Below are 20,031 nucleotides of genomic sequence, written 5' to 3'. Positions count from 1 at the left end.
CTATATTGACTTTATAGGAAAATCTAACTTTAAAAAATGGGGAAAGATGGTGATATGGAAAGATTGGATGGAAGCAAGTATTTTGACTTTGGATCAACTGATGGATGCTGAAGATGAATTTTTAAGAACACTGTGTTATGAGATAAAAATCAGCAATCAGATGTAACCCAATGGCAATATTTACAGCTAAAACATTGGTTAAACAACATTGTTTGGACCAGCAGCATTTTCAGCTTCTGAGACCCCCGAGATACTAGAACAACAACAAAAACCCCACAATTATTTTTCATGAATATTTGTTATCAATTTGATATGCAGGTGTTAAGAAATGAATAAAGAATTGGAGGTTCCTTTAAAGCTTAAGGAGCCACTGGGTGAGATCCAATGGTCAAAAATACTCAAAAGAGAAGGGAGTCCAAAATGGATGAGAGTTTCTAAAAAGTGAAATATTGAAGGCACAAATGCAGACAATTCCAATAAGAAAGAAAAGTGGGAGGCATCTGAAGATACCAGGATGGCTGCATAAGGAGCTTACAGATCAGCTGAGATTCAAGAAGGGCATTTCTAAGAAAGGGAAAATCACAAAAGAGTATACAGTTGCAGGTGGGCTAAAGCTCAGAATGAGCTCAGGCTTGCAGGAAAAGTTAAAAATAATTTTTAAAGGGTTTTTTTCAGCTATGTTTGAAGCAAAAGAAAGAACAAGCCAGTGGAAGGTCCTCTACATGGGGAACACGGAGAAATGCTATTGGGTGACAGAGAAAAGGTGGAACTACTCAACACCTTCTTCGCCTCTGTCTTTACCCAAAAGGAAAGTGATGCCCAACCTGGTGGTAACAGAATAAATGGTGTGAAGAGGGAGCTGAAGCCCAAGATATGAAAAGAGGTAGTAAGGGAACACCAGGCTACTTTAAATGAATTCAGATCTCCAGGGCCTGATGAGCTGCATCCAAGGGTTATTAAAGGAGCTTGCAGATGTCATTTCAGAGCCATTGTCTATGATCTTTGAGAATTCCTGGAGAACAGGCGAGGTCCCTACAAACTGGAGGAGGCAATATGTTGTTCCCATCTTCAAAAAGGGAGAAAAATAAGACCTAGATTAACTGAAAAGCTAGTGAGCTTGACATTGGTACCAGGAAAAGGTCCTAGAAAAGATAAACAGTCAGCCAGTGAGCATTTGGAAAAGGTTACTATGATAAAGGTACAACATTGGTGGTTCAGGGGAATGCTGTAGATGTCGTGTATCTCAATTTCAGCAAGGCTTTTTCACTCCATGGTTGTAGAGACAACATTGACTTCTTTGCTGTGTTTCTGAAGGACATAAACACTATTGCAATCCTTGCCTGCAGACAAATCACAATCTCCTAAAAGTAAATTTGTGGACACCCATTTCTATGGTTATGCCCCACTGTGGCTTATTTGATGGGAAGTGAGATGGGTGTTGTGACTGAACCTCTTTCCACTGCTTTCATTTCAATGAAACTTTGTGCCTCCATAAAGTAACTCCCATATTTCAAGCATTTAAATGGTCACTCCCCTCTGTATGAATTCTGTGATGAGAAGTGAGACTGGTGCTGCGACTGAAACTTTTTCCACATTCCAAGCACTGATATGGTTTCTCCCCTGTATGAATTCCTTAATGGGTTGTGAGATGGGCACTCTGATTGAACCTCTTTCCACATTCCAAGCACTGATACGGTTTTTCCCCTGTATGAATTTTATGATGGGAAGAAAGATTGGACCTATGACTGAAGCTCTTTCCACATTCCAAGCACTGATACGGTTTCTCCCCTGTATGAATTCTTTGATGGGCAGTGAGATGGCAGTTCTTACGGAAGCTTTTTCCACATTCCAAGCACTGATACGGTTTCTCCCCTGTATGAATTCTTTGATGGGCAGTGAGATGGCAGTTCTTACGGAAGCTTTTTCCACATTCCAAGCACTGATACGGTTTTTCCCCTGTATGAATTTTATGATGGGAAGAAAGATGGGACCTATGACTGAAGCTCTTTCCACATTCCAAGCACTGATACGGTTTCTCCCCTGTATGAATTCTTTGATGCTCTATAAGTGTGTGCTTCTCACTGAAGCTCTTCCCACATTCAAGGCACTGATAGGGTTTCTCCTCTGTATGAATTCTTTGATGGGAAGTGAGACTTCCCCTTTGGGTGAAGCTTTTTCCACATTCCAAGCACTGATACGGTTTCTCCCCTATATGAATTCTTTGATGGGCAGTGAGATGGCAGTTCTTACGGAAGCTCTTTCCACATTCCATGCACTGATATGGTTTCTCCCCTATATGAATTCTTTGATGGGCAGTGAGATGGCAGTTCTTACGGAAGCTTTTTCCACATTCCAAGCACTGATACGGTTTTTCCCCTGTATGAATTTTATGATGGGAAGTGAGACTTCCCCTTTGGGTGAAGCTCTTTCCACATTCCAAGCACTGATATGGTTTCTCCCCTGTATGAATTCTTTGGTGGCAAGTGAAATTTCCCTTTTGGGTGAAGCTCTTACCACATTTAATGCAAATATATGGTTTCTCCTCTGTATGAATTCTTTGATGGACTATGAGTGTGCCCTTCTTACTGAAGCTCTTTCCACATTCCAAGCACTGATAGGATTTCTTCCCAATGGAATTTGTTTGATTGCAACGGGAGCTCTGAATGAAGTCCTCGCCATACTCTGAATACTTATATGGTTTCTCCACTTTGTGGACTTTGCCGTGGTTTCCCTTGTTCTTAATGTCCAATTCATCACCACCTACAATGAAGGGAGTAACAGATTATAGTCCCAGGAAGAAATGGAGCCCTCAGTTATTGAACAATGCTAATGAATGATTTTGATAGAGGAAAAACTGAGGGGCATTAGATGTGATGTCTTCTTGCAGGGTTCACTGCCTTTGTTAACTGGCCTTAACATAATACTTATGGGAACTTGAGATTCTTAAAGCCAACCTCTTTTGTGTGATGGATTTTGTTTGACCCAATCATGGCATCCCCTCCATCTCCAATAACAAAGAACCTGACAGAAGCTACTTCAACATCCCTAACTACTTTGAAGCTTACATTTAAAAAGGCCTGGGCAGTTCAGACCAGCCTGATCAGGCCTAAAAAGCATAACTGGAGGGGTGTCCAGAGCACAGTCTAGGCCTGTTGTTTTGGCTCAGTGTCAGTTGCTAAGGCTCGAGGGTGTGGACAAGGTGCTCGGATCCGTCAGGGTGACCAATTGGGCTCTTGCTCATCTTGGCTGATAAAAACCAGCAGGGAGGCAACAGCTGGCTAGGCCAGGGAGATTATCAATGCCTCTTTATGAGAGGGGGTAGTCCCTGCCTGTTTGAAGGAGCCAGTGGTAAAACCACTCCTTAAGAAGCCTTCCCTGGATTCAGAAAACCTAACTAACTACCAGCCAGTTGCTAATCTCCCTTTCCTGGACAAGGTTCTAGAGCGAGTGGTCATAGACCAGATCCAGGTGCTTTTGGAAGAAACTGATTTTCTGGATCCATTTCAATCGGGGTTTAGGCCCAGTTTTGGCACAGAAACTGCTTTGGTCACCATGAAGGATGACCTCTGTCAAGAGAGAGACAAGGGAAACATATCCCTGTTAAGTCTTCTCGACCTCTCAGCGGCTTTCGATACCATCGACCACGGTATCCTTCTGAAGTGACTCTCCAAACTAGGGGTGGGCAGCACCACTTTGAGGTGGTTCCAGTCCTACTTGGATGGTCATTCCCAGAGGGTGTTACTTGGGGAGTAATTTTTAGCCCCATGGAACCATCAGTGTGGGGTTCCGCAGGGCTCAATCCTATCCCCCATGTTGTTTAACATCTACATTAAACTGCTGGGTGGGGTTATCTGGAGGTTTGGCGCATGTTGTCAGCAGTATGCTCAATCCAGTAAGCACAAGCCAGATACGACTGGGGCTCTGTTAGTGGGTGGTACCCTAGACCAGATGGCTGGAAGGTCACCTGCTCTTGATGGAGTTACACTTCCTCTGAAGGAGCAGGCTCATAGCTTGGGGGTCCTCCTGGATCCTTTGCTGTCGTTCAAGGCTCAGGTGGTCTCAGTGGCCCCGAGTGCCTTCCATCATCTTCAGTTGGTGGCCCAGCTATGCCCCTATCTGGACAAGGATAGCCTAACTACTGTTGTCTATGCTCTGGTAACCTCAAGGTTAGATCACTGCAATGCGTTCTACGTAGGGCTGCCTCTAAAGACGGTTTGGAAACTTCAGCTAGTGCAGAATTCAGCAGCCAGGTTGCTCACCGGAGCAAGATGGTCTGAGCATATTACACCGATCCTGGCCCAACTGCGCTGGCTACCGATTAGTTTTCGGGCCCAATTCAAAGTGCTGGTTTTGACCTATAAAGCCTTAAACAGCTCAGGACCACAATACCTCAAGGACCACCTGTTTCCATATGAACCTACCTGGACACTGAGATCATCTTCCGAGGCCCTTCTTTGTGTGCCTCCTCCTTGAGAGGTCCAGAGGGTGGCAACATGAGAACGGGCCTTCTCTGCAGTGGCTCTCTCTTTGTGGAATGCTCTCCCCAGGTAAGTTCACCTGGTGCCTTCATTCTATACCTTTAAGCACCAGGCAAAAATGTTCCTTTTTAACCAGACCTTACTGACTTCCTACACCCTTTTAGAATAAGCCTCTTTTGGGGTTTTTTGGGGGGGTTATTGTTTTTGGTTTGTTTTTATGTTGTGGTCTTGTTTGTGAACTGCCCTGAGACTTCCGCATATAGGGCTGTGTATACATGGAATAAATAAGAATAAGAATATTCGCAGACAAAACAGTAAACAGCCCTCCATTCAAGGTGAGCAGTGGGATGTTAGAATTCCAGGTGTTGTAGGCAGCAATATTGAGCCCCATCAAAATAGTGGACCTTCATCACATGCAGATATGTATTGAATTTCAAAGCAGATATTATGGTCAAACAGGGAGACTTACTGGTAGAGTCCATGATCCCATTATGCTCCTCCATGACTTCCTTGTGCAGAGCCCACACCTCATCTGTGAAATTAACAGCTATATCTTCAAAGCACATTGGACCCTAACAGAAAAAGGGAAAGTTCTCCTCTTAGACAGCACAAATATTTATTTATTACACATTGCTCTGTTAATTGCTGCCTTGTTTTCATGGGATTGTTTCGCTGCCCATCTTAATTATGGGTGCTTCTTTTAACGTTATAATGGAATTATTTTATTGTGTGATAGGAATTTTGAGGTCTTAGATATATGTTAAATGTTCATAAGTGCACCAACCAAGCACATACATAGATCAGCACAGGAAGACCAACCTGGAACCATTTTGATTCCCAAACTCCCAAATTGACCAAATGTTTTCTCTGCAAGTTCAAAGGAAAATGGAAAAGCCTCCCCAGTGTCTTTTCCTTAACAAATCCTGTCTTAAGGGTATGTCTGTGTTTGAATAGGGTGTGAGCCTGTGACATGGCTTAGGAACTAAGTATTTATCATTACAAAAGACTGGCCAGGCTCCCCAGGCAATCCAGTCAAGTAACCTGCCAGACAGGAGATAAACAAGGACAGGAGAAAAAAAACAACATTCAAATTTATGTTTAGACCGCCTTTTTTGTGATGTAGGTGTGATGTATCTGAGGGGTGGTCTTAGGTTACACCCCTTCTGTGATGTATGTATGATGTTTCTGGGGGTGGTCTTGATCTACAAGGTGGCAATTTCAAAAGTCTTTATAAGGCCTTGCGCACCATTTTTCTGGGTCCTTCCTCTCTCCTGCAAGTGAGGGGAGGACCCTGTTGCAACAGATCAATAAAGGCCAAGCCTACTGGCTGCTGTTTTGCTCCAAGTAATCCTGGTTGGTGTCTTTGTTTTCGTCCAAGGGAGCCCTCAGATTTTTCCGTTAACAATTGTGTATTTTAAAGATGGGCATTAATTATAGTGGTGGATCTCCACATTATGTGTGGCATTCCAGTTTGCCAGATGAAAGCATCCCCTCTCTCCTCTCCCTGCATTCCGTTTCTGGGGTGGAACCACTTGATGTTCTAAAGCCAACATCAATGGGTACATGGGAGTGGGGCGGGGGGAAGCGCCATTGTGCAACTGATGAGGCTGGTTACGTGAATCCCAGCCACTGTTTTAGAAGCCTATTTTACCATTCAAAGACCAGTATACAAATAAAACTGCAACAACTGATAAATAACACAAGCAACATTCAGAAGGTGAGTTAAGGTGAGGTGGCTTCCTGTTAACAGAACTGCTGGATCTGTGCATCTGAGCTAAGGGTGTCCTCCTTACCCAGGATCTTCTGCATAGAGTTTCCCCCAAAATTCCCCACTGTTCCCAATTTGTAGGGCATGGCCTCTTTCTGCTTCGGGGTCAGCTGAGTCTTGCTCATCCAACTAGGCTCTCAGGAATCCTCCAAGAGATCAGAATGAACCCCTTGATCTTCTGCCAAGTTTTGTATGTGCACCTCTGGGACCCCCATTCTACTCCAGGCCCCCTGTGGGGGTACTATGGAAATGATACGGGGGGGGGGAGACATCTTTACACTTGTTACAATGTTACAAATATTGTGCCTGAATGTATCCTTTCGACTTGACAGGGAAGATACCAAGCTATATAAAATCAACCCCTGCACCGATTTCCTCCATTCCAAGGCCATTTTTGCCCTTAGAGGAAAGGACTCCTTTTACCTTTCTCTCCCACCATTATCCCTCAAACTGAGGGCACATACACAACACCCCACCCAGGGAGTGCCCAAGGGTGGCAATTGGCATGCTGATAGCTGACCATAGAATCCCAAGAGCTCATCCCCAGACTTGCGCCAGAACAAGGATATGTAAAAAGTTCTATTGTTCTTTGGTGATGGCTACTTAAGAGGTGCTGGGACATGTCTACCTATGCTAATTTTGGACCCAGTGACATGCCTGGACATGTTTTGCCTACCCTAATTTTCAATCCCTCTGTACTCCTCCCCTTTTGTGACATGTCAGTGATGATGTATCAATGATGCTGTACGAACTGTATTCTGGGATATCATGGGAAGTTTTAAAAGTCAATGTCACTCCATACTCAGGGTTCTTGCTCCTGTGGGAACCTGTTGTGCAACAATAAAGATCATGGTCTACTGACCGCTGTTTTGCTCCAAATCACTTGGCTTAAACTTCCTTTACTGACCGCATGGACAAGCTGGGCTGTTGAGTAGTCTCTCACCCCAGAATTTTTCCTTATTAGGGGGAAGCGAGGAGACTCGCCAAATCCCAGAAGGCGCCACTGAGGCTTCACTTGCACAACAGAGAGGCAAAAGCCACTTCCCTTGCAGGAAGGGACTTGGAAGGGAGAGGATTTTGCTCTGGAGGATCTGCCGCCTCCACCTTTATTTCCTGTCCTTTCTAGGAATCCTGCACAGGAGCCCAGGAGGACCGCAGTATATTGCACACACCTAGAGAAGTTTTATGGGTGGCAGGGAAGGGCTCTTTATGCCTTCTGAACTGCTGCCTCCCTTGGCCAGAAACTGGAGGAGAGGTTTGGTGGCAGGAGAAAACCTCTGCAAGAAGCAGGAAAGCTGATAACTGAATTGTAGTGTTACAGGAATTCTAAGGTCTCATTCATACACACACACACACACACACACACACACACACATGTTCATAAATTTAAAGGCAAACACATACATAAGTATATAAACCACATGTCTGAAATAGTACAGGAGAGCAATCCTGAAATCATTTTGACTCCCCCAAACTGACCTCAAAAATTTTCTGCAAGGAGGAAGACAACGGGGAATACTCTCCATTGTCTTTTGCTTATCTGCCTTAAGGGCATATTTGTGCATGAATAGGGTGAGCCTGTGACCTGGATTCAGGAATTAAAGTATTTAGCATCACAAAAAAATGGCTGGGCTGTCCAGGTAATGCAATCAGTGACCTTATGATTGCATACGAGGATTTCTGCTGTAGACTGCCTCTTTCTGTGATGTATGTATGATGTTTTGGGGGTGGTCTCTGGCTACAGGGTGGGCAATTTCAAAAGTCTATATAAGAGCCTGGACACCATTGTGCTCGGTTCCTCCTCCCTCCTGCGTGGGGGAAGTGGGGGGCCCTGTTGCAACAGCTCTAATAAAGACCAGGCTTACTAGCTGCTTTGCTTCTCAATAGTCTCTGGTTGGCCTCTGTTATTTTCTCCTTCCGATAGGGAACCTACTTAAGGATTCTATACGGGCTCTTGGATACCCCTTAAAGGAAAAGGAGCAATTTTTTCTTATAACAGTAGAATGGAAGAGTTGGAAGGGATCCCCTAGAGTCATCTAGTCCAGCCCCTTGCAATGCAGGAATCTCTACGAGATCACACGACGCAGATGGCCATCCAAGCTCCGCTTGAAACCTCCCCCTTCTTCTGCCGCTCCCCACGTCCTAAGACACGGGGGTCCCGTCGTCGTTCCCCCGCTGGGCCCTCCTGGGGCTGCTGGCCACGGAAGCACCCCTCTCCCCCTGCTGGCTGTCCCCGAGTAACCCCCCCTTTGTCCCCCCTCCCTTCCTGCGGGGCCACGATGCCGCCCGGGGGCAATAAATGGCTCCTCGCCGCCTCGCTCCTCCAGAACTCGCTCAAAAAAAGCTCGTCAAAACACTTTGAAAGGGGCGCACGGATGCACCCTGCAAAACTACCTAAAACCAGTCAAAACCTCTTTCCCCTATGCATAGATATTACAGTGAGTTAAAGTGGGAAAGGAGGGAAAGAAAAGGAATACCTCGCAGCTCCATCACAGCCAGGGCTCCAAAACAGGCGACTCCCTCCCTCCTGCCCAGGGAAAGGCTCCTCCGAACCACACCCAGGCGCTTGCCCCGCAGCACCAGGGAGCCAGGGCAGACAGCTCTCCCGGTCCGAGGAGCATCCAGCTCCGGACCCGCCGAGACCACGCACGCGCCTTTTGCTTCTCACGCCCCGCCCCCTGCGCGCCAGACACGCCCCCCTCCCCCGAGAGGAGAGCCGGGAGGCAAATGCTCTTGCCCCGGAGTCCATTGACACCAACCTTCCCCCATTCATGAACAAAAGACTTTCCCTTTTTTGACAAATACTTTCCCACCCAGTTTGCAGATTGGTGACCCATCAGCAGCCCATCCAGGAGTTCCTGGCTACTCGAGAAGTGTCTCTGAGGTCAGCCAGGGCCGAAACATGGCCGAACTACCTCTTCTCCACTCCGCATAATATCTGGGCCCGGCTTTCATTCATGAATTGTACCTTTTCATTCATAAAACCCCAGGTGCGCGCCAAAGGTGGAGCATTTCTCTCACGCTCCGGGCGGCTTACAAGAAAATGGGAGCGGCGTCTTTTTGCTTGCATGCCTGCAGTACCAGCGGACGCTCCTGCAGGGGGAGCTGTTGCGCAAGTTGAAACGTCAAAATGTGATCTTTGGCAGAGGAGAGCTGCTAATGATACTTTTATTGTCTTTGCTATGGTTTGAATTTTATTGTATTCTATGTAAAATAAACTTTCTTACTTACTTAAAAGGGGGGAATTGCCTTGGCACCTTGGTAGCCATGTATGTGGAACCCCAGTTTCTGAGAAATTCTTACAACCTTACAAACACGTGTTGAGATATGTACATTTTCCTAATAGGAAGATTGCTTAAAAGAGAGGCCTGCGCTCAACACTCGAACCTGCCCTTTCAGAGGCATGGCCTCCCCTGCCCCCCCCAAAGTACCCTCTGTTGGGGCCTTGCCTTCTTTAGGACACCCGGCTGCAGCGCCACAAAACCAGCTGGGGAAGGAATGTTTGTTTTTAGGGTATGTCTTTTTGTGGCTTTATACTGTAACCCGTGAAGGACCGTATAGAAATTTAATAAATAATAATAATGTCATCTGGAAGCCTCCCTTTCCATCTATGCTATTGCTGACCACCCCAGTCTCTCAACAGTGCGAGATTCCTGGGGTTCCAGGCTCTGTCCTCAGGATATAGGGTTTATTTGCACATAGAGACGACCTGAGCCTAAGATGGAGGGGCTCACAGCACCCCAGAAGGTCTTGCTTTTCCCATTGCCACAATCCTGGATTCTAGCAGGAATTCAGCATGGATCTGTCTCTAGTTGCTGCCTGCCCCCAGCCCACCTCACCCACACAGCTCCGGCCTCTGTTTTCTCACCGCCAGCACCCATTTGCCCCCTCACACAGAGAAACGTCCTTTGTTATAGTAATGGCAGTACTTAGGACCATTAACTCAGCAGGGAACTTGCCTGTCTCCTTCAACAATTGAGTCTTCCATTAGAATTTCACCCTTGCTGGACCCAGGAATCAGAAGGCACTCGGTTGTGATACAGACTGACACCAGTACCCCACCTCCCAATAATATGGTTTAAAACAAACAGGAATAACCTTTAAAAACTTTCCAGTAGCACCTTAGGGACCCCTGCCCATTAGGTCCAGTCGTGGCCGACTCTGGGGTTGCGGCGCTCATCTCACTTTACTGGCCGAGGGAGCCGGCGTACAGCTTCCGGGTCATGTGGCCAGCATGACTAAGCCGCTTCTGGCGAACCAGAGCAGCGCACAGAAAAGCCGTTTACCTTCCCGCCGGAGCGGTACCTATTTATCTAGTTGCACTTTGACGTGCTTTCGAACTGCTAGGTTGGCAGGAGCAGGGACTGAGCAACAGGAGCTCACCCCGTCACCGGGATTCGAACTGCCGACCTTCTAGATTGGCAAGTCCTAGGCTCTGTGGTTTAACCCACAGCGCCACCCACGTCCCCCCTTTTTTACAACAGAAGAAGAAGATACAACAGAAGAAGTTGTATCTGAAGAAGTGTGCATGCACACGAAAGCTTATACCCAGAACAAACTTAGTTGGTCTCTAAGGTGCTACTGGACAATTAAAAAAAAAATATTTTTTTTTCTGCATCAGACTAACATGGCTACCTACCTGAATCAGAAATAACTTTGTGGCAGTAAAGGCTGTTTCACAGTGTATGGGGCTCCCTTGGAAGGTGGTGGACTCTCCTTCTGTGGACATATTTCATCAGAGGCTGGGTAGCCACCAGTCAGGGATTATTTTAAAAAATTTCCCTGCCAGATGTCCATTCAACCACTGCTTTAAAACCTCCAAGGAAGGAGAGTCCACCCCCTTCTGAGGGAGTCTGTTCCACTGTCAAACAGCTCTTACTGTCTTAATGTTTAAGTGGAATCTTCTTTCTTGTAGTTTGAATCCATCAGTTTGGATACTGCCCTCTGGAGAAACACCATGCCCCATATATGATCACTTGATCACTTCGATCTGCAAAACTTGTACAGTTACAACTCCCACATCATACTTCTGCATTCGTAACAAATTAATATTTTAGTGCGGCGGCAGCTACACTTTGATGGGGGGGGTGTTCTAATCTGCTTTTAGTTTATCTCTGATTTTGATTTTTTTTAATGCATTAAATAGTTGTTGTGAACTGTCTTTACTGATAATTTTCTTGTTTTATTCTTTTCTAACCGCTTTGAGCTTTCTTTCTTTTTTACAGTCAAGTGGTGTATACATTTTAATGAAATAAATAAATAGATAAATAAATAAACAAGTGTGTTGACGTTTTCAGAGATTTTGAATTCCCTGTTTCAGCGAACCAGATGTGTGGCTGCTGGCTGCAAATGCACAGCCATGTGGGCAGTGTGTGTGTGTGTGTGTGTGTGTGTGTGTGTGAGAGAGAGAGAGAGAGAGAGAGAGAGAGAGAGACCCCGCCATCTCCCCATATCTCTCTCTGGGGCCGAACATATTTTCATTGGGTGGTTGGGGCAACGCAGGGCTGCTCAGAGCCACTTTTCTTCCAGTCCACTTGGGGAGATGCTGAGGGCGAAGCAGGGAGACCTCCCGGCAGCAGGAGGGAGGCCGCCAGGCCGCGCCACGGAGCCGAGCTGAAGCCGCTCCGTCCGCGCGCAGCAGCCCCTTCCCTTGCGCACAGAGCGAGCCAGGAGCGGGCCTTGGCATCCACGGCGTAACCTGAGCCCTCCGGGGCCGGCGCGCGCCGCAGGCAGCAGGTGAGTGATGCTGGACATGCACCTGGTGCCGCCTCCGGACTGAAGATTTGATGAAATGCCTCTATTATGATCCGGAGGTCCATGGAGGAGAGCAAGCGGGCGATACCTGATCCCCTCCACTCCCGGAGAGCCCGATTGCTGGAGCTTTTCATAACCTCCCCAGCCAGACGCCTCTCTCGAAAGGCAGCTTCAGGGGCAGGAGCCATGGGACGAGGGGGCCCAGGGCTCAGAGATGGGTAACAAGCAGACCATCTTCACTCCGGAGCAGCTGGACGCCTATCAGGTAAGAGCACCTGCGGACGCAGCGCGGGAGCTTCCATGCCTGCGCGCTCACCAGAGCTTTGCTAATGCCGGGCAGGAAGCGGGAGCGGCTCCTTTTTGAAGTCAACATGCAGACAAGCCACACGAGAGCGAATGCCATGTGTGAACGCAGCCCTGCGAGGAGTGTGTCCGTGCAGGAGCCCATAAGCAGCAGCAGTAGATGGAGTCAAAGCAGCAACAACCTGCCTTTTCCTGGATTCAAAGAGCTTATTTTTACGGCTAATGTCTGTACAGCACGGGGGCGGGGGCGGGGTAGGAGAGGGTTTTTACGAGAAGATCATAAATCACTCCGGGGCGTGGGTCTCCAGCCTTCGCAGACTCCCCTCCGTGCCTGATTTCATATTTCTTTTCTGTTTCAGGATGCAACGTTCTTCACACGGAAAGAAATTCTCAGGTGAGATTATGCGTTTGGCTACAGAATCCAAATACCTGCGTCAGAATTATCCTTTGTTAAAAGCTCGGGGGGGGGGGCGCTGAAGCAGAGCGGCCTCTCCCCGCCTTTCCCCAAGCTGCCTTTCGCAGATGCCCATTTGCGATGAAATGCGCCTGGCCCCGCTCGCCCTTCAGCTCCGCATTCTGGAAATCCCCTCTGCTGAGCTGAGGGGGCTGGAAGTGGCAGGGTCAGTTTCGGATCCCTGCAGCAGAGCAGCCTAAATCAGGGGGTTCCAAGGGGCCTTTTAAGACTCTCGCTCAACACAACTGAGCCACTGGACAATCCAGTGTGTGAGGCAGAAGAAGGCGCTAGAACTCCCTTGGGATTCATACTTTCCTTCTTAGTAAGTTTATTCAGTTTTGAACTTTGAGACTTCCAAATGAGAAAGCGGAAAGGAGCTGAGCACAAAACACTCGAAATACTTCCAAATAAACTCCAAACCATTTGGTTCCTGTGGCCTCTGGAGCTCCCCCAGCTGAGACTCTGCAGAGATAATGTGGTGGAGTGGTTAGAGTTTGAGCCCCTTGGGAGAAGCGAGTTCACATCCAGCTACCAGCCCCTCTCTCCCTGTCCATCTAGCCCACCTCACAGGGGTGTAATGAAGCTAGAATAGGAGAGCCATGGGCACAGCCTTGAGCTCCCCAAAAGAAAAGGGGCTATACGAATGTAGCGGATAAACAAATAAGTGCCCAGGAAGGGAGACCCAAGGCCCGCAGGCTGAGGGGTCTCAGAGCCAGGCAGGGGAAATGGCACCCAGCCCAGGAGAAATGGGCCCCCTCCCCTCTGCCATTTGCTGTGTGACATGTAGCAAGGGACACAGGCTGAGTGAAAGGGGCATTGATGAAACCTAAGTATGGGCATGTTTTCATGTCTGGAATGGAAGCCAAGACCATAATTGTATCATGAATGAGGCATTCATTATTGATAGGGAGCCCTTTTGAAACTTCTGCCTCTTTGTTCTCTGCCACTTTCTCTGATGACAGCCCATTGCCGAGTAAACAAAGGAAGCAAAAAGGAGGCAGAGGAGAAGGAGACCCCCCTCCCCTCCCACTTTTTAGACTTCCCCTCTAGTGAGCGCTTTCTGCTGCAGTGCTCTGCGTGCAAACCCAAGAGGAAATCCCACTGAGTTTAATGGCCTGCGCTTCTGAGCAGGCAGGGGCAAAGGATCACGCTGCCAGCTTAGGATTTATATCATGACTTTTTTTTTAATGTCTGTTTCGAGGGAACCAACAACAAAGTCAGAACAACAAAGCAGTAAGAAACCCAACATACCAAAAGCAAACACAAGAAGCACATCTAGACAAAACCTTTTAGGAAATGGAAACAGGTAAATGCCCTTTAAAACTGACTGAGCACAAAATCACTTAGGCCTCCTGTGCCAATGCACGCTTACTTGGAAGTAGGTCCTACTGCGTCCAATGGCGTCTGGACCTCAGTAAATGAGCCGAGGGTTGCAGAAGCATTCCCTGTTGTGAATTGGTGGGGTGGTGCAGGGAAGAAGTACCTGAATGTACAGAATTATCAGCAAAACACACACAGAGACAACCACCCCCAAACAAACTCAACTGTGCCCCCTTCTCTTCCCTCGCACACAGACCTGTGTGGAGCCATCACATCCCTTCTGCGGCAGTCTGAGTCCCCCTAACATTTTCAGATTCTTAACATAGCCTTGATCGGTTCTTCCTCTCCCTGTTTTTTTTTATATTTTTTGTGGGAGAAGGACACCCCCTGCCTGCTGCTTCCTCTAGGCAGCAGCTGAGAAGAAGACTTCTTGGGTTTGCTGACCTCTCCTTGCCTCCAGGCATTTGACTGTAAATAACAGAGCAGCAAAGGAGGCCCTTCAGAGCTGCTTGGCCAAACGCTCTCTTTCTTCTGCCTTGCTTGGTGGGAAGGCCAGAGATGTGAGCTGTCCTGATATTTGGACCAGTGCAAGTCATCTTGGATGGTGCCTTGCATGTTGCTCAGTGACGATTGACTCCTGCCAGTCCAGCATGCTCGAGAGAAGCCACATCCTTCCTCCACGACCTGGTCCTGCATCCCACAGGTGAGAAAGACTCCTTTCCTTGCTTGCAGGTTGTTTGACAGGTACCGTGACCTGGCCCCTCAGCTGGTCCCACTGGATTACACGAAGAAGCCCAACGTGAAGCTCCCCTACGAACTCATTGGCAGCATGCCTGAGCTGAAGGTACAGGAGGAGGAGGTGGGCAGGGGCCCTGGGGTTCAGTTCCTGGCACCAGCCGTCTCACCTGCCCACTAAATGAGGCTGCCCAGGGAGAATGGGGAGGAGGCCCGGAAGCCGGGCTGGTTTCCTTCTCACCCCATCTCCTTCCTCAGGACAACCCCTTCCGGCAGCGCATCGCTGAGGTCTTCTCCGAGGATGGAGAGGGCAACATGACCTTAGATGACTTCCTGGATATGTTCTCGGTGATGAGTGAAATGGCTCCTCGGGACCTCAAGGCTTATTATGCCTTCAAAATCTACGGTGAGGTCAGGGGAGTATCTACTAGGAAAGTACGGTAATCATGCTAATCTCCTAATCCCAGAGGATCCCAGAAGCGACTTCAGTCTACATTGCTTAAAACAAGACCCAATTTGAGTTGCATTGATTTGAGTCATATTGATTACTATTTTTTTTGGTATTTATTTCAACAATCCCAAAGTTTGAGAGTCAGTGATCTGTCATGGAACAACCCCACTGAATGGGTTATCCAGTCCTCATTGCTGGTTGCAAAGGCCCCCCCATGACAATTCAAGCTTCAGACCCCCGAAATGTAGGTGCACCACTTGATGAGCGGCAGCCGCAGGGAAGGGGGCCTGGGAGGTGGGCATGGGCTCTTTGAAGAGGGGCATTGCCACACAACTTCACTGGCTGCCAGTCACTCCAGCAAGGGGAAAGGGAGAGAGGCAGCTCTTGGGGGCAGGAGAAGAGGCCAGAGGGGCAGCTGGACCCGCAAAGAGATCAAGTGACAGGGAAAACTGCACCTCCTGAATTTCTGCCTGCCATGATCTATCAAAAGCATTGAAGGAAGCCCAAGAAGTTACTGGCAAGTGGGCAGTGGGAATCTCACTGAAAAGCAGAGGCTCCACACTGTGTGTGCATGTGTGGAAGTGGTTTGTGGTGCTCCACAAACACTGCAGCAGACTCCCCTGTGCACCTGAGCATAGGAAGCCCATTTCCAGAGGGCAGGTGCTTGAAGCAACACTGGCACCCCCACCCCAACCCCCATAAGCAGGCCTCCCCCCACCCTGCCTCCCTGCCATGGCTCTGGCACTACTCTCCCCGCCAAAGCAGGGAGATGACCTTCTGAGGGGATCATGTGTAAGTTCAGAGGCAGTGGAGCTTTTCCCTGCTCCGGCCCTGAGGTCCCCAAGCACTCCTCTATCTGCAGACTTCAACGATGACGACTACATCTGCAAATCCGACCTGGAGAAGACGGTGAACAAGCTGACCCGCAAAGAGTTGACCCCGGAGGAGGTGTGCCTGGTGTGCAACAAGGTGATGGAGGAAGCCGACTTGGACAACGATGGCAAGCTGTCCCTGGAAGACTTCCAGCACATGATCGTTCGAGCGCCTGACTTCCTCAGGTAATGGAAACTGCCCGGCCGTGGCCTTCCTTCCCTCTCTGGGCTGTCGGGCTCAGGAACAAGGAGCTCTGGGGGGACTTTTCTCAGAGCAGAGGGTGCCAAGGAAGCCACACGAGGTGAGAGTAGCCTGAGGTTGCCCTTCAGCATTCTTCCCATCCATCCCCGTCCTGCCCATCTCATGCAGAGCGATGAAGCAGGTGCCTCGTGAGACGCCCTGGGCTTTTGCTCTCGGACACAGTCTGCTGAGCTCAGCCTGGGCATCCTTCTCTCCCCAGGACAGATTCACGCAGCCCGTCATCGCCCAGCCTGCCCTGGCTGTGCTGCCAAGCGTCTCAGCCAGGAGAGGCACATTTTCCCCTAAGCTAGTTGGAGTCTCTCTCAGCCACAAGGAGGCCTGGAGTTCAGCTTCCACCTGCTGTTGTTTGCATGTTAAACTCCCCATCTTCGCAGATGTCCTTTTCTGACCGAGGGTCACCAATGCTGAAGGGTTCTTGTTGTTTTTCAACAGCACTTTTCATATCAGAATCTGACCCAAACTCCAGAGACCCACCGAGAGCCAGAAACCCTCTTGCTGCTGCTGCTGCTGCTTCTTCCAGAGCTGGATCAGAGGATGAGGCCTGGAGCTTCCTCCCCAGGGCTCCTACGGGGTGGGGGCTGGGGTGGAGCAGAGCTTCCTTTTGCCTCTTGCTTCACACATGGTGGGGTCTCTTTCCAACTTGATATAACAATGCAGCCGGGTTTCTGTTTTTCCCCTAATCTGACATACAGAAAGGCAGCCAGCCTTGAATTAAAATTCCAAGAGAAAAGCACACCAAGAATTCAGGCCAATCTAAGTTTCAGCAGTGGGAGCGGTCCCTACTCACAAATCAATAGTCAAGTGTAACAAAAACTAATCCATTCAAAAGTATATATTCTGACAAGGATTACAAACTCAAACAGAGACTACAAACTCAAACTCACAAGGATATGTATAACACAATAATTCGCTACAGTATTAAAGATAAGAGTTTATGAGTAGAGATAAGTTCATGTTAGTCCATAGTAAGATTTGACGTGAAGATCTTAGTTTCAATCATTGAGCAGAAGTCAGAAGACAATTATGGATCAGAAACAAGGACAGGGCCCTTTCTCGATGTATTCACCTTCATCAGCTAATTTTTAAAGGGTTGTGTAAGTTTGAATAATTTCGGATAAATATATCCTGTTATTTTCTACATTTCTCAGAGATAACAACTACGTGTGGGTAGATCAACGTGTATCTTGAGCTTTTCTGTGCGTTTTTCTTGGTACATTGAATTAAAGTTCAACACTAAGGACATTGGAAGAACCCTGTTGCTGGGTCAGAACACCCCCAGTCTGGTGTGTGGCTTCCCTTGTGGCTGGCCAGAGCCCACAAGGAGACCTGAACTCCACAGCCCATTCCCACCGGTGACTCTGAGCAACTGGTATTCAGGGGCAAAATACGTCTGATGCACACAACCTCCAAGTGTGCCTGTTTCCCAGGGACAGTCCCGGAATTACAGAAGCCACTCCAGTTCCTGATTTGATCCTGGAATGTCCTGCTTTTCTTTTATCTTCCCCTCCACGTCACAGAGAAAAATGAAACGTGGTGGAGAGATCAGACTGTGCCTCCCCATCCTTTTTGGAAACAGAAGCCTTTGTGCTGTGTGTGTGTGTGTGTGTGTGTGTGTGTGTGTGTGTGTGTGTGTGTGAAGGTGCAAAAACAGAGTCCCGTTTCTACCAAAAATAAAATACCTGCAACAAACGAAGGAAACGTTGAAGCTGGCCTACCAAGCCCTTCCTATAATACACTTCCCTTTCATATTCCTGTTCAGTAGAATTGGGTGAGTCCAGCAACTGTGTGTTTTTCAAGCAAGGACCTTCTGGCCTGGTTGGCTACCTCAGCTGTCAAGAGGAGATGGTCAGGCCTGTCAAGAGAGAGCCCAATGAGGGCATTTGGTCCACTAACAGCCCCAGCCAATGTAGCAACTCCAGCCTGGCCTCCCTCACAGGGCAATTCTGAGTGAGGAGACAAACTGGTCTATAAATGCAAGAAACACATATACACCGTTATTAAAATGTGCTCAGTGGAAAGAGATTTTGTCTGCAACTATGAAGATATCAGATGATATTATGATTAGCAGCAATAGTGCTAATAATTTAAAAAATAAATTCATCACCTGCCCTTAATCACCAGCAGGTCCCAGTGCAGGTTACAATGATCCAAAACTCAGTATTAAAAACAGCTGGTTAGAGTGTGGTGCTGATAATGCCAAGGTTGCAGGTTTGATCCCATATGGGACAGCTGCCTATTCCTGCACTGCAGAGGGTTGGACTAGATGATCCTCAGGGTCCCTTCCAGCTCTACAGCTCTAGGATTCTATGAAATTGCAAGCCGGAGGTCCTGAAAATGCGCATCTCAGGTGTCAGGGGCCAGGGCAGAGAGGACCGTGACCAAGTTCCCTCTGTCCAGAAGGGGCCACAGCTGGGGACAAGCTCTCCTAGCCACTTGGACCTCTGGTGTCAAACGTGGATCCAGGACTTTCCCCAAGCCATGATCCTGCTCCTTCCAGGGAAGAGCAGCCCCACCCAGAACAGGCTGCCTTCCCACCCCCTGGACTCGAGAACTTGGAGCCCATCACAAGACTGTCAAGATCCAGCTGCCATTCACTGGTCCACATCCGGCCACCTGAGCCTCTGCTGGCCGGCTGCAAGCCTAGAAACCTGCATCCTGAACCATTGCCCGGGTCATGTCAGAAATGAAGCTTAATTAATGGGTGAATCTGCACCCACTTTTACAGCAGAGATCAGTGGCCAGAGTTGCATAAAACCCAAGAGGAGTGGAATGAGGTGTGTGGAGGGAGGGCAAACAGCCGTGGATTCCCTGCCAGCCACCAGATGCCAACCTTCCACTTATCTGTATAAGGGGGGTCAGTGAACAAAAATTAAAAATCTTGGGGATGAATGTTGGAAGAAATGATTGCAGCATAGAACTGGGGGGTAGGAGCGGAAATAAGGATAAATCTTCAAACAGTGATGGGGTTAGGAAGGGGAGGCATATGGGGATGCCAAGGGTCATCTAGTCCAACCCCCTGCAATGCACATGTTGCAGTTGTGTATCTATTTGCCTAGATAATTGCACCCCACTTTTCAAGTCACGAAGTGGCTCATAGTACAACAACGGCAGGATTTTAAAGCACCAAAAACCCAAAGAAAACGGGAAGAATAAAAAGGCGTAAGAACAAAGGAGAAACAGCACAGGGAATCCCCAGTAAGTAACTGACAACTGCTGCGAAATTAACAGGAGAGTCTCCTCTGGCTGTCAGCAGAGTGGGAGGAAAGAGAGTGGGGGTCTCAGCGAGCTCTTGGGGCAGCCAGGGGGTCCCTGAGGGGGGCGTGCTGGCGCAGAAAAAGCCCCCTTGCACGTGCCACAGATGGGACCTCTTCAGCCTCTGTGATGTCAATGAATAAAAGATCCAGATTTTAACAAGTTGCGGAGGCGGGGAGGTTGGTGGTGCTATCCATTCACATTTATGGACTTTTGTTCTAGAAATAAACTGCTGGGGGGTCAGAGACGAGGAAAGCTCTCTTTTTCCAGCACAGCAGGGCTCTGCATTTGGGGTTTCTGTGTCTTGATTTCCCCCGTTTCCGTTTGCTCTCCAATGCCTGTTTCTTCTGTGTGGAGCAAGAGACTTTGCTTTCGGGAATTC

At 48.3% G+C, this 20,031-nt stretch overlaps 2 protein-coding genes across 2 annotated transcripts; one reads left to right on the top strand and one right to left on the bottom strand.

Annotated features, from left to right (window-relative positions):
• Window positions 1-1,040: 1,040 nt before the first annotated feature.
• On the bottom strand, window positions 1,041-8,888 carry LOC128424023 (zinc finger protein 501-like). Its single transcript, XM_053409798.1, has 3 exons — window positions 8,724-8,888; window positions 4,948-5,050; window positions 1,041-2,760 (listed from the first exon to the last, which is right to left on the bottom strand). Exons 2-3 carry the CDS (start codon window positions 5,042-5,044, stop codon window positions 1,634-1,636), a joined length of 1,224 nt encoding a protein of 407 aa, XP_053265773.1. The 5' UTR covers window positions 5,045-5,050; window positions 8,724-8,888; the 3' UTR covers window positions 1,041-1,633.
• A 2,799-nt stretch (window positions 8,889-11,687) lies between these two features.
• On the top strand, window positions 11,688-17,639 carry CIB3 (calcium and integrin binding family member 3). The gene is made up of 6 exons (XM_053409809.1): window positions 11,688-12,265; window positions 12,663-12,697; window positions 14,810-14,921; window positions 15,071-15,218; window positions 16,126-16,321; window positions 16,830-17,639. Exons 1-6 carry the CDS (start codon window positions 12,215-12,217, stop codon window positions 16,849-16,851), a joined length of 564 nt encoding a protein of 187 aa, XP_053265784.1. The 5' UTR covers window positions 11,688-12,214; the 3' UTR covers window positions 16,852-17,639.
• Window positions 17,640-20,031: the final 2,392 nt, after the last annotated feature.

Source organism: Podarcis raffonei, chromosome 12, assembly GCF_027172205.1.
Source record: "Podarcis raffonei isolate rPodRaf1 chromosome 12, rPodRaf1.pri, whole genome shotgun sequence".
Classification (NCBI taxonomy): domain Eukaryota; kingdom Metazoa; phylum Chordata; class Lepidosauria; order Squamata; family Lacertidae; genus Podarcis; species Podarcis raffonei.
This window is presented reverse-complemented; position numbering and strand designations above follow the sequence as displayed.